The 20,063-nt window shown below is 42.9% G+C and overlaps 1 protein-coding gene across 2 annotated transcripts in view; it reads left to right on the top strand.

Annotated features, from left to right (window-relative positions):
• Positions 1-20,063, top strand: part of LOC311121334 (dual specificity protein phosphatase 8-like) — a 46,767-nt gene that overhangs the window by 22,038 nt on the left and 4,666 nt on the right. The window contains exon 1 of one of the 2 annotated variants that reach the window (XM_084195835.1): positions 7,855-8,617. The exons of the other annotated variant lie outside the window; for it this stretch is intronic. Coding sequence (XP_084051961.1) covers positions 8,479-8,617 — 139 coding nt within the window. The 5' untranslated portion in view covers positions 7,855-8,478. Of the gene's footprint in view, positions 1-7,854; positions 8,618-20,063 lie in introns of those variants that run through there. 2 annotated transcript variants of the gene reach the window in all.

Genomic DNA, 20,063 nt, shown 5'->3' with positions numbered 1-20,063 from the left:
TAGTTTATTCAGCTAGCTAACTTGGTACAGTATTCTTCCGTGAAAACCATCCAGGGCATCTAGTCATATGACGCCACAGCCAACTAGCATGCCGGACTCCAACAACACGGTTTAGCACCAATACTCGGCCACAACAAACCACCAGTGTTCATCTACTGAGGGTCACCTAGTTGGCTGCTCAAAGAAATGGACATAAACTTACTGGACACTAAAAGCCACTTTATGCTTGCTCCGAAATGCAATCTGGAGGCTCCGGAAATGCAATCTGGAGGCTCCGGAAATGCAATCTGGAGGCTCCGTATGGAGGGTGTGATACAATTGCAGAGCCTCCGGATGCTTGCGGAGATCAAATCGAGCTTTGTACAGCATCGCCGTGCGCCTCCCAAATTTTGTAACAATGCGGAGGGCTCCGTATAGCTCTGTATAGCCCCATATTGACATGATTGGTTGACGTAGGTGAGGGCAGGAGGTCCTGTATAAACACAAACTCACTTCCTTGACAACTTCCTTCACAACAGCTCTGCTCTGCGAAGCGCAAGAGGTATGAATACTCTGACTTCTGCGGAGGCCGCATCTCATTAAATGCTGTACGGCCACTGCAGACGGCGGATTGACCATGCAGAGCCTTTTAGATGAAGTCAATAGTCACACTAGATGGCCACTAGGTTGTGCCACACCTGTGTTGACAACTGAGGTTGATATAATTTCCAGACGGGTGGATAGGTACTTGTAATTGAGGGCTAACAAAGCATTGCTGTGTGTGTGTATGTACAGTACGTTCATGCGTGAGTTAGTGATGATTCATCAAGAAGATGAATTTAGCAGATGCTTTTATCCAAAGCATCTTACATGCATACATTTTACCTAGGGGTGGTCCCAGGAATTGAATCCACTATCCTGGCGTTGCAAGAGCCATGCTCTACCAACTGAGCTACAGAGGAACTCATGGCAGGGCTTTCAGTGCTTATTTCCAAATGACCTAGTTCTTCTGCCTCTCTCTCTCTCTCTCTCTCTCTCTCTCTCTCTCTCTCTCTCTCTCTCTCTCTCTCTCTCTCTCTCTCTCTCTCTCTCTCTCTCTCTCTCTCTCTCTCTCTCTCTCTCTCTCTCTCTCTCTCTCTCTCTCTCTGACCACCGTGGACCACAGATGTTGGCCTACTGCTAGTTCCACCACTGTAGTCACTCACTCACAGCGTTACAGCATGAGGTGAGCTCAGCCACTGAAGGAATAACAACTTCCCTCTAATCACAGATCTTGGATCAGTCTGCCCTTCCCAATCCAAACCTCAACCATTACGAGGCTAAAAACAAACCTTTACAATGTAGCTCATTCTGTTAACGATTTTTACTGCAACAATGTAGTATATTTACAATTGTTTTGTGATCATACATTAAGAAAATGAATGGCGTTGACATTAGCTAGATAATCTAGATAATCGTAGGATTAGGGTGACAATAACTCAAATTTTACTTGATGATCAAAGTAATTGTTTCGATTTTCACTTCCTAAAACAGAGCAGCTAATCCTTGTTGTGAGGACGTTTGGCCCATAGAAATAGATTCTATAGAACGGGCCTCCCCATTCAAGGCAATGATGGCATAGTTGGTGGATTGTATATGTATGGTTGGCCTACATGTTTGTCATACAATAGTAAAGCATCATGACTCTGGCTGTGTGTGTGTGTGAGTGTGTGTGTGTGTGCTCCATGACATTTTCTACACACGCAACATACTTACACAAGATGGTGTATCCATACCGGAATTCAAAACTCATTATAAACTGGGTGCTTCGAGCCCTGAATACTGATTGGCTGACAGCCGTGGTATATCACGGGTATGACAAAACATTTATTTTTACTGCTCTAATTACGTTGGTAACCAGTTTATAATAGCAATGAGGCACCTCAGGGGTTTGTGATATATGGCCAATATACCACGGCTAAGGGCTGTATCCAGGCACTCCGCGTTGCGTCGTGTAAAGAACAGCCCTTAGCCGTGGTATATTGGCAATATACCACACCCCCTCGAGCCTTATTGCTTAATTATACCATGGCACTGTTAAATACTTATTTCTGATTGGCTTGAAGGGCATTCTAGAGTGTGCATTATTTCCCTATAATGCACGGTATACCTGCATGGTAGAATTCAATGGCTATAGTTAATTCTTACATATTCAATGTTTAAGCGAAAGTCGAGTTGAAAACAGTATTGGCATTGTTGAATTAGATTTTTAGAATAGCAAGCTAGGACTGATGGTTTGGTTAGCTAAACTAGCAAGTCTGTTTGTTTGGTTACCAAGACAACTACTGTAGCTATCTAGTAAACTGTCTAGCTACTTCAGTGGATGTTGAACACATTTCTACCGGCAAATAAACACATTTCTAGCGGCAAATGTGTTCAATTATAGCCATGGTAAGAAAGGGATAATCAACTCAGGGCTATATGCATTCTCTGGAAAATAATCCAACTTCATGGAAGGTTAGTTCCACTCCGCTAGTTCTACTTTTGACTCATATATCCATAGAACATTCTTTCAAGAGTCTTGATGATCATCCAGCAGCTTCCAGGTGTTTTTTGGCAAACTTGAGTTAACCTTTTGAATGAGATGGGTCCAATTATGTCTGGCGAAAACCAAACACTGCATTCCACAGTAAGAACCTCATACCAACGGTCAAGCATGGTGGTGGAAGTGTGATGGTTTGGGGATGCTTTGCTGCCTCAGGACATGGACGACATGCCTTAATAGAAGGAACCATGAATTCTGCTCTGTATCAGAGAATTCTACAGGAGAATGTCAGGCCATCCGTCTGTGACCTGAAGCTGAAGCGCAGCTGGGTCATGCAGCAAGACCATGATTCAAAACACACAATCAAGTGTACATGAAAATGGTTAAAAAGCAACTAATTTGAAGTTTTGGAATGGCCTAGTCAAAGTCCAGACCTAATCCCAATTGAGATGTTGTAGCAGGACTTGAAACAAGCAGTTCATGCTTGAAAACCCACAAATGTCGCTGAGTTAAAGCAGTTCTGCATGCAAGAGTGGGCCAGAATTCCTCCACAGCGATGAGAGAGACAGATCAATAACTACAGGAAGCATTTGGTGGAGTCATTGCAGATAAAGGTGGCACAACCAGTTATTGAGTGTAAGGGGGCAATTACTTTTTCACACAGGGTGTTGCATTAATTTGTTCATTAAATAAATAAAATAAGTATATTTTCTTTGTTATTTCTAAACTCAGGTTAACTTTTTCTAATATTAGTTTTTGGTTGAAGATCTGATAATTCAGTATAGAAAATATGCAAAAATAGAGAAAATCAGAAAGGGGGCAAATACTTTTTCACGGCTCTGTATGTGTCTGTGTTCTTTCTATGGAAATTGAGGATGTTTAATATACACCAATCAATCCTCCAAGCATTTTATAAATGCTTTATAGAATCCATATTAGCGCTTAATATTGAGTGAGGAAGAAGGGGGAACAGATAGCATTTGACATGACCAGTACAGCCCCTACCCTCCAGACCCAGGTATAAAGCTCTCCCATTAGAAATCTAAGAGAACAGTTTCTAGTTTTGTGCCAACATCCATTTAACTACTGAACTCTTAACTCTTGAAGTTTGTATTTTTATTTGTATATACAGTTGAAGTTAGAAGTTTACATACACCTTAGCCAAATACATTTAAACTCAGTTTTTCACAATTCCTGACATTTAATCCTAGTAAAAATTCCCTGTCTTAGGTCAGTTATTTTCTTAGTCACTTTATTTTAAGAATGTGAAATGTCAGAATAAAAGTAGAGAGAATGATTTATTACAGCTTTTATTTCTTTCATCACATTCCCAGTGGGTCAGAAGTTTACATACACTCAATTAGTATTTGGTAGCATTGCCTTTAAATTGTTTAACTTGGGTCAAACGTTTCGGGTAGCCTTCCACAAGCTTCCCACAATAAGTTGGGTGAATTTGAGCCCATTCCTCCTGACAGAGCTGGTGTCACTGAGTCAGGTTTGTAGGCCTCCTTGCTCGCACACGCTTTTTCAGTTCTACCCACAAATTTTCAATAGGATTGAGGTCAGGGCTTTGTGATGGCCACTCCAATACGTTGACTTTGTTGTCCTTAAGCCATTTTGGCACAATTTTGGAAGTATGCTTGGGGTCATTGTCCATTTGGAAGACCCATTTGCGACCAAGCTTTAACTTCCTGACTGATGTCAATATATCCACATAATTTTCCTTCCTCATGATGCCATCTATTTTGTGATGTGCACCAGTCCCTCCTGCAGCAAAGCACCCCCACAGCATGATGCTGCTACCCCATGCTTCACGGTTGGGATGGTGTTCTTCGGCTTGCAAGCTCCCCCTTTTTCCTCCAAACATAACAATGGTCATTATGGCCAAACAGTTCTATTTTTGTTTCATCAGACCAGAGGACATTTCTCCAAAAAGTACGATCTTTGTCCCCATGTGCAGTTGCAAACCGTAGTCTGGCTTTTTTATGGCGGTTTTGGAAGAAGCAGTGGCTTCTTCCTTTCTGAGCGGCCTTTCAGGTTATGTCTATATAGGACTCGTTTTACTGTGGATATAGATACTTTTGTACCTGTTTCCTCCAGCATCTTCACAAGGTCCTTTGCTATTGTTCTGGGATTGATTTGCACTTTTCGCACCAAAGTACGTTCATCTCTAAGAGACAGAACACGTCTCCTTCTTGAGTGGTATGACGGCTGCGTTGTCCCATGGTGTTTACACTTGCGTACTATTGTTTGTACAGATGAACGTGGTACCTTCAGGCGTTTGGATATTGCTCCCAAGGATGAACCAGACTTGTGGAGGTCTACCATTTTTTTGCTGAGGTCTTTTGATTTTCCCATGATGTCAAGCAAAGAGGCGCTGAGTTTGAAGGTAGGCCTTGAAATACATCCACAGGTACACCTCCAATTGACTCAAATGATGTTAATTAGCCTATCAGAAGCTTCTAAAGCCATGACATTTTCTGGAATTTTCCAAGCTGTTTAAAGGCACAGTCAACTTAGTGTATGTAAACTTCTGACCCACTGGAATTGTGATACAGTGAATTATAAGTGAAATAATCTGTCTGTAAACAATTGTTTAGAAAAATGACTTGTGTCATGCACAAAGTAGATGTCCTAACCGACTTGCCAAAACTATAGTTTGTTAACAAGACATTTGTGGAGTGGTTGAAAAACTAGTTTTAATGACTCCAACCTAAGTTTATGTAAACTTCCGACTTCAACTGTACTTGGATATACCCTGAGATTCCATAGAACACTTCTAAACCTTTATACTGTAGCCTAAAGGTTTTTGTGCTCTATGTTGTCATATGTCTTGTATGTACCATTCTTCACCATACATTAAGTTCCCTCCCAGGAAATAAGAGTTATTTGAATTGAATTGAATACTCACACACTCTAATACCAACCGTATACTGCACAACACATAAATACAATGCCTTCAGAAAGTATTCATACAGTGCCTTCAGAAAGTATTCATACCCCTTGACTTAATCCACATTTTGTTGTGTTATAGCTTGAATTCAAAATGGATTTTTTTTAAATACAAAAAATCCCATAATACCCCATTATGACAAAGTGAAAACGTGTTTAGATATTTTTGCTAATTTATTGAAATTGAAATACAGAAATAGCTAATTTACATACTGTAAGTATTCACACCCCTGAGTCAATACTTTGTAGAAGCACCTTTGGCAGTGATTACAGCTGTGAGTCTTTTTGGGTACGTCTCTAAGAGGTTTGCACACCTGGTTGTACAATATTTGCCCATTACTCTTTTTTAAATTCTACAAGCTCTGTCAAGTTGATTGTTGATCATTGCTAGACAGCCATTTTCAAGTCTTGCCATAGATTTTCAAGACGATTTATTTCCAAAAAATTTAACAAGGCCACTCAGGAACATTCAATGTCGTCTTGGTAAGCAACTCCAGTGTAGATTTGGCCTTGTGGTTTTAGGTTATTGTCCTGCAGAAAGGTGAATTCATCTCCCATTGTCTGTTGGAAAGCAGACTGAACCAGGTCTTTCTCTAGGATTGTGCCTGTTCGTATAGCTGTATTCCATTTATTTTTATCCTAAAAAAACTCCCTAGTCCTTGCCGATGACAAGCATACCTATAACACGATGCAGCTACCACCATGCTTGAAAATACCATGCTTGAGTGGTACTCAGTGATGTGTTGTGTTGGATTTTCCCCAAACATAACGCTTTGTATTCAGGACAAAGTTCATTTCTTTGCCACATTTTTTACAGTATTACTTAAGTGCCTTGTTGCAAACTGGATGCATGTTTTGGAATATTTTTTATTCTGTACAGGCTTCCTTCTTTTCACTCTGTCATTTAGGTTAGTATTGTAGAGTAACTACAATGTTTTTGATCCATCCTCAGTTCTCTCCTATCACAGCCATTCAACTCTGTAACTGTTTTAAAGTCACCATTGGCCTCATGGTGAAATCCCTGAGCGGTTTCTTCCTCTCCGGCAACTGAGTTAGGAAGGACGCCTGTATCTTTATAGTGACTGGGTGTATTGATACACCACCCAAAGTGTAATTAATAACTTCACCATGCTCAAAGGGATATTCAGCGTCTGCTTATAAGATTTGTACACATCTACCAATCGGTGCCCTTCTTTGCGAGGCATTGAAAAATCTCCATGGTCTTTGTAGTTGAATATGTGCTTGAAATTCACTACTCGATTGAGGGACCTTACAGATAATTGTATGTGTGGGGTACCGAGATGGGGTACTCATAAAATAATCATGTTAACGACTATTATTGAACACAGAATGAGTCCATGCAACTTATTATGTGATTTATTAAGCACTTGTTTTACTCCTGAACTTATTTAGGCTTGCCATAACAAAGGGGTTGAATACTTATTGACTAAATACATTTCAGCTTTACATTTTACTAAAATGTGCTAGAAAAAAAATCCACTTCAGATCAGTGACACAAAATCTCAATTTAATCTATTTTACATTCAGGCTGTAACACAACAAAATGTGGAAAAAGTAAAGGGGTGTGAATACTTTCTGAAGGCACTGTAAGCGCATACACATTCTCTCAAGCACACAAATATAGTTTGATACATTCACACTCATATGTGATACACAACACACACACACACACACACTTGTTGTTCAGTTTGAACACTATCTAATGATAGACATACTGGTACACACACATTGTTCAGTACATGCACGTTCTAAAACTCACAGTGTTTAATTAACATCCCTTCTCCACACTCACACACACACACACACACACACACACACACACACACACACACACACACACACACACACACACACACACACACACACACACACTGCACATCAGGAAACATAAACCTATTTAATTAAACACACATAGACATTGAGTGTGTGTCTTGCAAAGGCAGAGAGAGTGATGTGTTTCAGAGGGAGAGATGTCTTCTACTTGTTGTATACACACACTGCACATTATAAATCACACACTATTTAATTAAACACAAACACACAGAGACGCAGTGTGTATCTTGCTAAAACCCATAGAGCGGTAGTTGCCGTCTCCCTGCTCCAGCTCACTAGGCCCCTGAGGTGACCACATATTTGTCTGGTGAGTAAGGAATGCGGTTACATGCCTTAGACATTAGCTATGACGGAGCGCTGGTTCCACAAGAGAGGGAGGGAGTGAGGGAGGAAGAGTGGGAGGGGAGGGGAGGGGGGGGGGTCAGAGTCTGAGCTCACGGCAAGTGAGCTCATTCACCCACCCCCCGGGCGAGCGAGCGTCATCCTCTACACAGAGGAGAGGGAGGGGGAGAAGTGTGAGCGAATGAGAGACGGGGAGAGCGAAACAGCACAACAATAGGGTACTGCTCTTCTGGCTGTGGGCTCACACACACGGAGAGAAGGCACGGAGAGACACACTCAGTAGCAGCTGCAGGCATACAGCACAGACAGACAGACAGACAGACAGACAGACAGACAGACAGACAGACACATGTACACTCTTTCCACTTTCTTCTCTCCATAGTTATTCCTTTCATTATTCCTCAAAATACTGCTGGACCTCTATGGCTTTGGTAGATATTATAGGAAAAATATAATTCTTGCTGGATTTGAACTGAATGAGTTCCAGAACTGGCTTGTGTAACTTTTGGGCAGTACATCTACAGATGTTTGGGAGTAGCTTGCTTTCTGTAAGTGGGTTCCGTCCGTTCTCTTGAGTTTGGGGACTAAGGTTCCCTCATTGGACTTTGGGATCTGAGTTGGGACTTGAACTTGGCCACCACCAGTGGGAGTAGTGACGACTCTGGACTTTGTAGTGTGGGATTTTGGACCTGACCGGCTTTCCGTCTGAAGTTTTTCGGAACAAGTGATTTGTTTGTTTATCCATTCTGCTAACTTTTTCCCGTGGGACTCCCTTGGTCTGGACGTCAGTCAGTGTGTTCCAGATCTGAGTGCACCAGAACGCGTGTATGTTGAGCGTGTTGAGGGTGATGCCTCTGGACGTGGTCATAGCCCCGGCTGAGGACTGTTTCTGGCCTGTCCTGCAGGAGTCAGACAGGAGGCTGAAGATCAGAGTCCGCAGGACCAAGGAGGGGAGGGAGCTACGAGGTGTGTACTGACCCAGGCTGGGGGGGGGGGGTGTCAATAGGATAGAAAGAGATGACTGAGAAAGAGAGAGAGAGAGCTCAGCGCTGCAGTACACTGTAAAACATTTCCTGTAAAATTTACAATAAGTTACTGGCAGCAATTGGCCAGTAAGTTACTGTAATTTATTTTACAGTACAGCTACTGTAATCCATTTTACAGTACCAACAATTTGATTATAATCTAATTTACAGTATTCACGGTAACTTGATGCCAGAGCAGAGCCGCTACACCTCTGACCTTTTTCCTACATACGTTTAATTGTTAGGGAACTACTGCCAAATAACACTTACATTGGTACAGGACTCTAACTAACGGGTGCAACAAATATATCCTCTTACAAGGCAAGCCTTAAAATATGTTAATGAGCCAGCAATTCTTTCTCCTCCCACAATATTTCTCAACAATGCACCCTAATTTACAGTATGCTGCAGTAAATATATATAGCAAAACAGTACTTTATTGTTGAATTGTTCAAAAATAAAATCAGCAACTGCTAATAGTGAATATTTAATTAGATATTACATTATACCAACTGATATTTGGTGTTGTACATCACTTTCACTTTAGGCCTTAACAAAGGCTTCTAAACTGACAGTGACTACAGGACAAAACAGATCAAAGGGACATGGCTAGCCACTCAACCATCAAAGGCTTGCGACTTGCTCCCATTCTGATCTGTTCCCTATATAAGTTTAATTGGTAGGGAAATAAAACCACATATCACTTAAATTGGTACAGTACTCTCACTAACATGCGCAACAAAAATAGCCAATTACAAGACATGCCTAAAAATATGTTAATGAGTGAGAAACAACAATACCATGCACTAGAGTTCAAAAGGTTTTTGGCACTCCAAAATTGCAGTATGATACTGTATTCTGAATTACAGTAAATCACTGGCAGTAATTGGCCAGTAAGTTACTGTAGAGTTTCAGGACATGGTATTTAGAATTCTTAAAATACAGTATATTACTGTATTCTGCAGGGTACAGCATTGTCACTCACGGGTGCAATAAATAAAGCCTCTTACAAGGCACGGTTAAAAATATGTTAATGACCCATAGACTCTTTCCCCGCCCACAAAATTTTCCCACAATGCACAATAATAAATACTGTAAAACACATGTACAGTATTTTACTGTACGTTCTACAGTAAGCTACTGTATTCAGTTTATACAGTATCATACTGTTGATTAATAGAGTAAGTTACTGATAAAATTACAAAAACAGCTAACAGTGTAAGACAGTGCTCACGCTCTCCGCCTGTGGTCATTGACATGTAAAACGATCACAAAGGCCAATTTCTCTTGCACTCTGTCGCTCTCTCTCGCTGGTTCTCCCACTCTATTTATTTTCTCTCTTTCTCTCTCTTCTGCATCGGCAGTGTGTGAAGCCAGGTGTTCTATGTTACACCTTTCACACAGCAGAAGACAATGGAGAGGTGTCACTATGCATGTGTTCCATTTTCTAAATGTGTGCACTGATATACTGTACAGTTGGTGTATTTCCAACATAAAGTGTGTGTGTGTGTCTAGCTATGTATACACAGCAAATTATCCAGTGTTAAATCAACACTGACAGTGTTGATGTTATTACACTTTGTCAGTGTTAGGGAATTAACACTTATTGTTACACAATAACACCTCATATAGTATTTTTAACCATTACACAATGATATCTATATCGCTTGACAAGGTCAATCAGTGTTGGGTTTGGGACATTACAATAATATAATAATAATGTCCTCATTGCAACATGCTCTTACATAAGTATTTTCAAAGAATTCAGAACTGGTAGCAGAAATGCTAAAACAGTAGTCACATAACCATAAACCACTTAAACTGGTACAACACTTCAACTCATGGGTGGCCAAAAATAAAATTTTGAAAGCCACGCCCACACCAAGCCACGCCTCCAATATAATTTCCCACTGTGCCTTGCCTTTTCGAGTAAATTTTGAGTTACTACCCATGACTGTGTTAGTGACAGAGACATGGTTGTTTTATTTGTTCATTTTCAGTCCTGTGGAAGAACGCTACCATTAAAATTCAACTGTTTATAACAATACCTTAAATATATCTTAAGGCCTTACTTTGATGGCCAAGTTTAACCGTAACACAGTGATGTTAAGAACCTACTGGTTTACGGGTCACCATCAGGCCTTCAAGTCACATTATGCTGGCTTGCAAAGTGATGTGTGGTTCCTATTGGAATCCAGTCAGAGTTAGGATATCCAACAGTTGGAATTTGTGTTCACCTGCATCCAAAATGACTGTCAGGATTAGGGAAAATAATGATGGAGACTACCTAAACCATTTAAACTGGAAAAACAATTTCAGTAATGGGTGCAATAAATCTAACTAACTGATTGGATTAGTTTAGAAAAATGTATGTTATTTATCTTTGTGTAGAATAAGATTAATCAGTCAAACAATGAACATACAAAAACCCAGATATTAAAAACAATCCTAAAAAGTCTAGCTGCAGTAGAGCATGCTGGGAAATATGATAATGATGGGCGTGGTTTTGATGGGAAGGTTTAACACTCCACAGAGTAAAAGTGACACAATCACACGCTCACACTCAGCGCTGGTTATTAACACCAATACTGGGGTTCTTTTACACCACTGAGTGTTTCACTCTTAGAGAGCTAATTTAACTCCTGAAACAACACTATAAATATTACACTTGAAAATCAACACTAGGTAACACTGGCCAATGTGTATAGATGTGCTGTAGAGTGCGTATACTGCATCAGAGTATGGTATGCATGTGTTTCAGTGCAGTGAGCTGGTTCAGTGCAGTTAGCCCAACACCTGGTCCTGTTCACACTGCACTTTGCGTGCTCGTATGCGTGTGTTCACACCACAGCTTCAAGGCAGATTAGCCCAGAGAGAGACAAAATCACACGTTTGTCGTCATCTGTTGAGAATAGAGGTGTTGTTAGTGTCATAGTGGTTATTTTTAGATTAGATCAGGAGGTTAGCTGCCTAGCGGCTACAGACCAGCCTCACTACTTACACAATTCAGTTTTTAGCTGCCATGTATACTGAAATAAAACTCAACTCAACTAAAAAATATCTGTTATTCACATGCTAACGCTACCATAATAACATATGGATCTCTGTTAGCCACATGCTAACGCTACCATACTGACATATCCTCCCGAGTGGCGCAGTGGTCTAAGGCGCAGTGGTCCTGGTTCGAATCCAGGCTCTGCTGTAGCCGGCCGCAGCCGGGAGACCAATGGGGCGGCGCACAATTGGCCCAGCGTCGTCCAGGGTAGGGGAGGGAATGGCAGGCAGGGAGGTAGCTCAGTTGATAGAGCATGGCGTTTGCAACGCCAGGGTTGTGGGTTCGTTTCCCACGGGGGGCCAGTATGAAAATAATAATGTATGCACTAACTGTAAGTCGCTCTGGATAAGAGTGTCTGCTAAATGACGTAAATGTAAATGTAGATCTCTGTTAGCCACATGCTAAAGCTACCATAACATAAGCATAGCACAAACAGATACTGGTTGCCTTTCAAGCCTCTATATTGCAATTGTGTTGTTCTTTGTGACATGCTGATCTAGTGGCTATCCTCAGGCCCCCTGCTGCTGTAGCAGACTCTTTGTGGAGCAGAGTGGAGTGGGGCATGTGTGCAATGATGTCATAGCGGTGGGGGAGACACATTGAAATGCTAATGTCCCCTACAGAGCACAGGGGACAGCTGGAGGGGCACAGAGGATGGTGTCATGTCTCTCCCATATGAACGATAGAAGAGAGGGATGGAGGGAGGGCAGTCATTCAGGCAAATCAATGCCCCCAGGATGGAGAAGGGAGGGGGAGTGTGTGTGTGTGTGTGTGCGTGTGTGTGTGTGCGTTGCATGTGTGTGTTCCCCTCCATTAAGGCATAATGCAGCTGAAAGCCTTTCACACACACACACACAAACACACAAACACAAACACACACACACACAAACACACAGAGAGGGGTCTGGGATTGAGGGCCAGTCAATAGTACCAATAGCGTAATGTAACAGAGAGGCTCTCTCTCTCTTTCTCCCTCTCTGTTCAGTCAATAGCTCAGTGATTTCAGGCCATACAAACAGACATCATATCATAACTCACCAATTCACCAGAAGACAGACTGTTTGTAGTAACGGAGGATGTGATTTGTGTTGGTGAAAAGGCATTTGTGCTGCTTTCCAAATTATGGCAACACACAAGCCATGTGTTTTCTGTGTTGAAAAGTTATCCTTTGTCCCCATGAACTTGCTACAAGCTTTCCATCTCTTTCTACAGTACATCGATATATGTTGATATACACTTATAAACATGTATTTCTCTATGAAATTCATTCATATGTGGAGCATCTTTAGATTGTATTGATTTGTGTACATTACCCTACTTCTCCCCATTGAGTGATTTGTGTACATTACCCTACTTCTCCCCATTGAGTGATTTGTGTACATTACCCTACTTCTCCCCATTGAGTGATTTGTGTACATTACCCTACTTCTCCCCATTGAGTGATTTGTGTACATTACCATACTTCTCCCCATTGAGTGATTTGTGTACATTACCCTACTTCTCCCCATTGAGTAATTTGTGTACATTACCATACTTCTCCCCATTGAGTGATTTGTGTACATTACTCTACTTCTCCCCATTGAGTGATTTGTGTACATTACCCTACTTCTCCCCATTGAGTGATTTGTGTACATTACCCTACTTCTCCCCATTGAGTGATGTGTGTTCATTACCCTACTTGAGTGCCCTATGGAGAGAGAGAGAGAGAGAGAGAATTCAGTAAATGAGGAGAGAAAAAAATGCATTATATAAGCAGCGGAGTGTTGGGACAGTGGAGATGGGATGTGGGAAGGGGAAATAGGAAGTCCGCGCTGGCTGGTGGGCCCATTATGACACCCTCTTTCCAGTGAGTTGGCTACCATGCATAGACTGAAAGGTGGATGGCTACTCAACAGCCAGGGTCAGTTTGGCTATTCAGTTCATAATGGTGATGGTGAGACTGTGGGGAATGGGCAAATGGTCCTAGAACAGTTGTTTTGAAACAGAACAGGCTTTTTTCAGTTTGAGCTGCACTTGGTTGACCCAACTGCAGGCATTGGGTCACTTAGTTGGGTTGTTTTCTTTAAAAACTACTGGGTTATTGATACTGGGTGCTGGGCTATAGACAGGTTGGTTGTTTAGCAACAAAACCAGAGTGTGCGCAACTAGGGGGCAAAACAGACGGGGTTGGCTTAGATTATTGACCACATGCAAGCTATATTTAGTCTCCAATGTTTATTGAAAACATAAATACATTTGCACAATGAGCACTTGTTGTCTCTCACATACAGTGAAGGAAAAAAAAAGTATTTGATCCCCTGCTGATTTTGTACATTTGCCCACTGACAAAGAAATGATCAGTCTATCATTTTAATGGTAGGTTTATTTGAACAGTGAGAGACAGAATAACAACAAAAAAATCCAGAAAAACGCATGTCAAAAATGTTATAAATTGATTAGCATTTTAATGAGGGAAATAAGTATTTGACCCCCTCTCAATCAGAAAGATTTCTGGCTCCCAGGTGTCTTTTTATACAGGTAACGAGCTGAGATTAGGAGCACACTCTTAAAGGGAGTGCTCCTAATCTCAGTTTGTTACTTGTATAAAAGACAGCTGTCCACAGAAGCAATCAATCAATCAGATTCCAAACTCTCCACCATGGCCAAGACCAAAGAGCTCTCCAAGGATGTCAGGGACAAGATTGTAGACCTACACAAGGCTGGAATGGGCTACAAGAACATCGCCAAGCAGCTTGGTGAGAAGGTGACAACAGTTGGTGCGATTATTCGCAAATGGAAGAAACACAAAATAACTGTCAATCTCCCTCGGCCTGGGGCTCCATGCAAGAGCTCACCTCGTGGAGTTGCAATGATCATGAGAACGGTGAGGAATCAGCCCAGAACTACACGGGAGGATCTTGTCAATGATCTCAAGGCAGCTGGGACCATAGTCACCAAGAAAACAATTGGTAACACAAAACGCCGTGAAGGACTGAAATCCTGCAGTGCCCGCAAGGTCCCTCTGCTCAAGAAAGCACATATACATGCCCGTCTGAAGTTTGCCAATGAACATCTGAATGATTCAGAGGAGAACTGGGTAAAAGTGTTGTGGTCAGATGAGACCAAAATGGAGCTCTTTGGCATCAACTCAACTCGCCATGTTTGGAGGAGAAGGAATGCTGCCTATGACCCCAAGAACACCATCCCCACCGTCAAACATGGAGGTGGAAACATTAAGCTTTGGGAGTGTTTTTCTGCTAAGGGGACAGGACAACTACACCGCATCAAAGGGACGATGGACGGGGCCATGTATCGTCAAATCTTGGGTGAGAACCATTGAAAATGGGTCGTGGATGGGTATTCCAGCATGACAATGACCCAAAACACACGGCCAAGGCAACAAAGGAGTGGCTCAAGAAGAAGCACATTAAGTTCCTGGAGTGGCCTAGCCAGTTTCCAGACCTTAATCCCATAGAAAATCTGTGGAGGGAGCTGAAGGTTCGAGTTGCCAAACGTCAGCCTCAAAACATTAATTTGGAGATCTGCAAAGAGGAGTGGGACAAAATCCCTCCTGAGATGTGTGCAAACCTGGTGGCCAACTACAAGAAACGTCTGACCTCTGTGATTGCCAACAAGGGTTTTGCCACCAAGTACTTAGTCATGTTTTGCAGAGGGGTCAAATACTTATTTCCCTCATTAAAATGCAAATCAATTTATAACAATTTTGACATGTGTTTTTCTGGATTTTTTTGTTGTTATTCTGTCTCTCACTGTTCAAATAAACCTACCATTAAAATTATAGACTGATCATTTCTTTGTCAGTGGGCAAACATACAAAATCAGCAGGGGATCAAATACTTTTTTCCCTCACTGTACATTGTTACAGTTGTTGGTTAGCTAGCTAGCAAATTTGAGCCATATTAGCATTGACATGACATCAGTCAAAAGACCTCAAAACAAGACATGGTATCAAGAACAAGATGAAACGTGCTTAAACGAGCCACCTATGATTCCCCACATGGCAGCAGCTTGTCATTGTTGCTAGCTATCTGGCCATCCAGAATCACAACAACACACTGACTTCTGCCCCATTGAAGCGTGCACGTTTTCGTGACGTTGTCAGCTAATCCATCTATCGTTGCTGGGTTGTTGAGATACGACCCAGCGGGTCAGATCAGAAGACTGGAGTCGTAGTTTAGTAGGGGTGTGGCATTCAGATAGTTTTTTTTAGCCACCCCATGAGATTAAATGTTATTCCTGTTCTGTTGCATAGTTATCACATGTTAAGGTTAAAGATTAACATTTCTGTAGCCTCAATGACGCTTACAGAAATGTATGAGTTTCCTAAAAACTCATGAAAATCCACTTGTTGGGATACAATTAAGCAATAAGGTATATCAATAATTAGATTTTTTTCTTTAAGGAATTTTTTTATTGACTTATTAACAGACTAATGTACATTTACACATTATAAATAAGCGGTGTCAACAAATGTCGGCACGTGCATGTCCAAACCAGCAAGTCTGTGGAGGTCTGCAGGGCTTCAATGTCGTTGGGGGGGTGAGCCAGAGCCAGAGCTTGGTGGAGTCGCGTATTGAAAAGGGGTTCTGACTCCCCCTGTACAGCGCCAGTGTTCTTGGCAAGACCTCCCCTGCTGGCAGGCACAGGATACTGAGGGGGGGCTTCCTTGCATTGGTCTCTAGTGGCAGTGGTCTCCGACTGTAGTCCCGGACACACCACAGCCACTGGTCGGGAGGGGCTCTTGGGTGGCCATCCAGGATGTATCTCTGCACCGGCTTGGCCGAGCAGGATGGACCAAACTGTGCAAGATGTTGGCGCAATGTACCCATTTATGCCCAACCCTACACAGAGGATCAAGAAGGAGCTGTTTGACAAGGCCACATTTGAACACGCACATATCACAACAAATACTCTGGTTTTCAAAGTAAAAAATTGATTGCGCTCAGGTGTGTGACCCCCGGACAACACTGCATTTTCCCCCTCTGGCTGCCTGCCAGAGGTAAGGATTAGTGATTGGGTTAGGCGATGCCCCTTCCCTTCCCCCAACAACACAGCCTGGAGCCCAGTCCATTAGAAAGCCGCATCACAATGCTCCAACCACCAGGTGGTGCAAGGATCTCTCCCTCCATCATCTTCTTTGCCTGTAGTAGCATCAAACACAAAGGAGAGAGAAAAACATGACAAACGTCAATAATACATTTTCAAGTGTCATGATCAGGGTCAGGGTTAGAATCAGGGTTAGGGCCAGGGTTAGAATCAGGGTTAGGGCCAGGGTTAGAATCAGGGTTAGGGCCAGGGTTAGAATCAGGGTTAGGGCCAGGGTTAGAATCAGGGTTAGGGCCAGGGTTAGAATCAGGGTTAGAATCATGGTTAGGGCCAGGGTTAGAATCATAGTTAGGGCCAGGGTTAGAATCAGGGTTAGGGCCAGGGTTAGAATCAGGGTTAGAATCATGGTTAGGGCCAGGGTTAGAATCATAGTTAGGGCCAGGGTTAGAATCAGGGTTAGGGCCAGGGTTAGAATCAGGGTTAGGGCCAGGGTTAGAATCAGGGTTAGAATCATGGTTAGGGCCAGGGTTAGAATCAAGATTAGGGTCATGGTTAGGATCAGGGTTAGGGTCATGGTTAGAATCAGGGTTATGGCCAGGGTTAGGATCAGGGTTAGGGCCAGGGTTAAGCGACGCCCATTCCCATTCCCCGCTCAAAAAATGAGATGTTATTGGCCACCCATGAGAGTAAATGTCCTTATATATATAATATATAAAATATTACTCTCATGGGTGGCTAATAACATCCAGCTGAAAGCCAAGTCCCTAATAAGCCACGCCTCCTGAAAATAACCTAAGGATGACGTTAAAAAAGACCCAGCTTCTAGGTCAACCAAGCATGAGAGTAAAAAATACCCAACTGATGGTCCTGTGTAGCTCAGGTGGTAGAGCATGGCATTTGCAACGCCAGGGTTGTGGGTTTGATTCCCACAGGGGGCCAGTATGGAAAAAAAAATGTATGCACTCACTAACTGTAAGTCGCTCTGGATAAGAGCATCTGATAAATGACTAAAATGTAAAATGATGGTTACAATAACCCATGTTTGGGTAATCCCAACAACCCAACTTGTTGGTGTATTCAAGCAACCTAACTGGCTGGGTCGAAATAACCCAAATTGGGTTGTTTTTAGCCCATCCTTTTTGTTTGTGGGGTACATCCTAAATGGCACCATATTCCCTATGTAGTGCACTACTTTTGACCAGAATCCTATGGGCCCTGTTCAAAAGTAGTGCACTACATAGGTAATAGGGTACCATTTGGGACGCAGATCTCTGACTGTGTTTGGTCATAAGACTGAAGGTGATCTCAGCGCTTACAGACAGTTGACTTTCTGATGTCATCTCATCAGACAGCTGGGCCTCAGTATGTCACAGGGTATTTTCAGTGATGTGTGTGTGTGTGTTTGGATTGAAATGGAGAGATGTGTCATCCGGTGCTTTTGGGGGATGTGAGTGCATGTCTCTCTGGCACATCATCAGGTACTTTCTGAGTGTGAGTGTGTATGAGGGCACGGTATATGTGTGTGTGCTTGGTGGGTTTTTCCATAGTGACAGCACCCCGGGGACAACAGACTCAATGGTCGGCCACATCATCCCGTGTTTGTTGCCATAGCAACGTTAACTCTGAAGGCCAGGTGACCAGCGACGGTGACAGGGAGATTGTGTGTTATCAGTGGTGACTAAGAACACAGCACAGGACCACTGTAAACCTTTGGACAGCCCAGTGGTGTGTGTGATGATGGGTGTTGACCCAATGTTACTGAAACGTTATAGCCCTCAATAGACCCATGCAGGCACACAATCCTGACTTCTCATCTCTGCTCTCTGTACCTGAGGAGAAGAAGGGGTAGATTGTTTTGCACAAAGGCAGCATTATCTGGTGAACACCTGCTGGAGCTTCTCAGAATATCCCATGCTGACCCTATCCTCTCAATAACTCTCCTGTAATGAAAAGGGAAATGTAACTTAAGTGACGTGTGTGTCGTGTCCCGAGTGGCGCAGTGGTCTAAGGCACTGCATCGCAGTGCTAGCTGTGCCACTAGAGATCCTGGTTCGAATCCAGGCTCTGCTGTAGCCGGCCGCAACCGGGAGACCAATGGGGCGGCGCACAATTGGCCCAGCGTCGTCCAGGGTAGGGGAGGGAATGGCAGGCAGGGAGGTAGCTCAGTTGATAGAGCATGGTGTTTGCAACGCCAGGGTTGTGGGTTCGTTTCCCACGGGGGGCCAGTATGAAAATAATAATGTAAGTCGCTCTGGATAAGAGCGTCAGCTAAATGACGTAAATGTAAATGTGTCCTGTTTATGTAGCGTTGTCCAGGAATACACTCCTTCCTCAGTCAGAGAGGGAGAGAGCATGCCAACACACAACCTTCCTTCCTTCCTTCCATCCAGTGTGTGAATGAAGACCTTTACATATGGAGGAAGGGTTTTGAATGAGGAACATTACAGGAGTTATTATATCATAGACTCCTGCTGAAACAAAGTGTGCTAATTGAGGAAAGAGGGACTCCCTTAGTAGTAACAAGAGCGCACTCTCTCTGTCTCTCTCTTTCTGTCTCTCTCTCTCTGTCTCTCTCTTTCTGTCTCTCTCTCTCTGTCTCTCTCTTTCTGTCTCTCTCTTTCTGTCTCTCTCTCTCTGTCTCTCTCTTTCTGTCTCTCTCTCTCTGTCTCTCTCTTTCTGTCTCTCTCTCTCTGTCTCTCTCTCTCTGTCTCTCTCTCTCTGTCTCTCTCTGTCTGTCTCTCTCTTTCTGTCTCTCTCTTTCTGTCTCTCTCTCTCTGTCTCTCTCTCTCTGTCTCTCTCTCTCTGTCTCTCTCTTTCGCTCTCTTTCTGTCTCTGTCTCTCTCTTTCTGTCTCTCTCTTTCTGTCTCTCTCTTTCTGTCTCTCTCTTTCTGTCTCTCTCTCTCTGTCTCTCTCTCTCTGTCTCTCTCTCTCTGTCTCTCTCTTTCTGTCTCTCTCTTTCGCTCTCTTTCTTCATTTATTTATTTCTCTCTTTCTCTCTTTCTCTTCCTGTCTGCTGCATGTGGAGAGGTGATGTCATCTTTCTGCCGGTTACCATTAATAGCTGGATACAGGCAGGCCCTCCTCTCCTCCTCTCCTCTCTCCTCCTCTGCTCTCTCCTCCTCTGCTCTCTGGTCTTAAAGGGAAAGGCACCAGATATAGCCCTCTGTCTGTCTGTCTGTCTTTTGTCTGTCTGTCTGTCTGTCTGTCTGTCTTTCTGTCTATCTGTCTGTGGGTCCGAATACACTCTGCTCTTGCAGACTCCACCATGAACCATATTCAGCCCAGC

The sequence above is a fragment of the Coregonus lavaretus genome, assembly GCF_964263955.1.
Source record: "Coregonus lavaretus genome assembly, contig: HAP1_SCAFFOLD_2938, whole genome shotgun sequence".
NCBI classification, from domain to species: domain Eukaryota; kingdom Metazoa; phylum Chordata; class Actinopteri; order Salmoniformes; family Salmonidae; genus Coregonus; species Coregonus lavaretus.
This window is presented reverse-complemented; position numbering and strand designations above follow the sequence as displayed.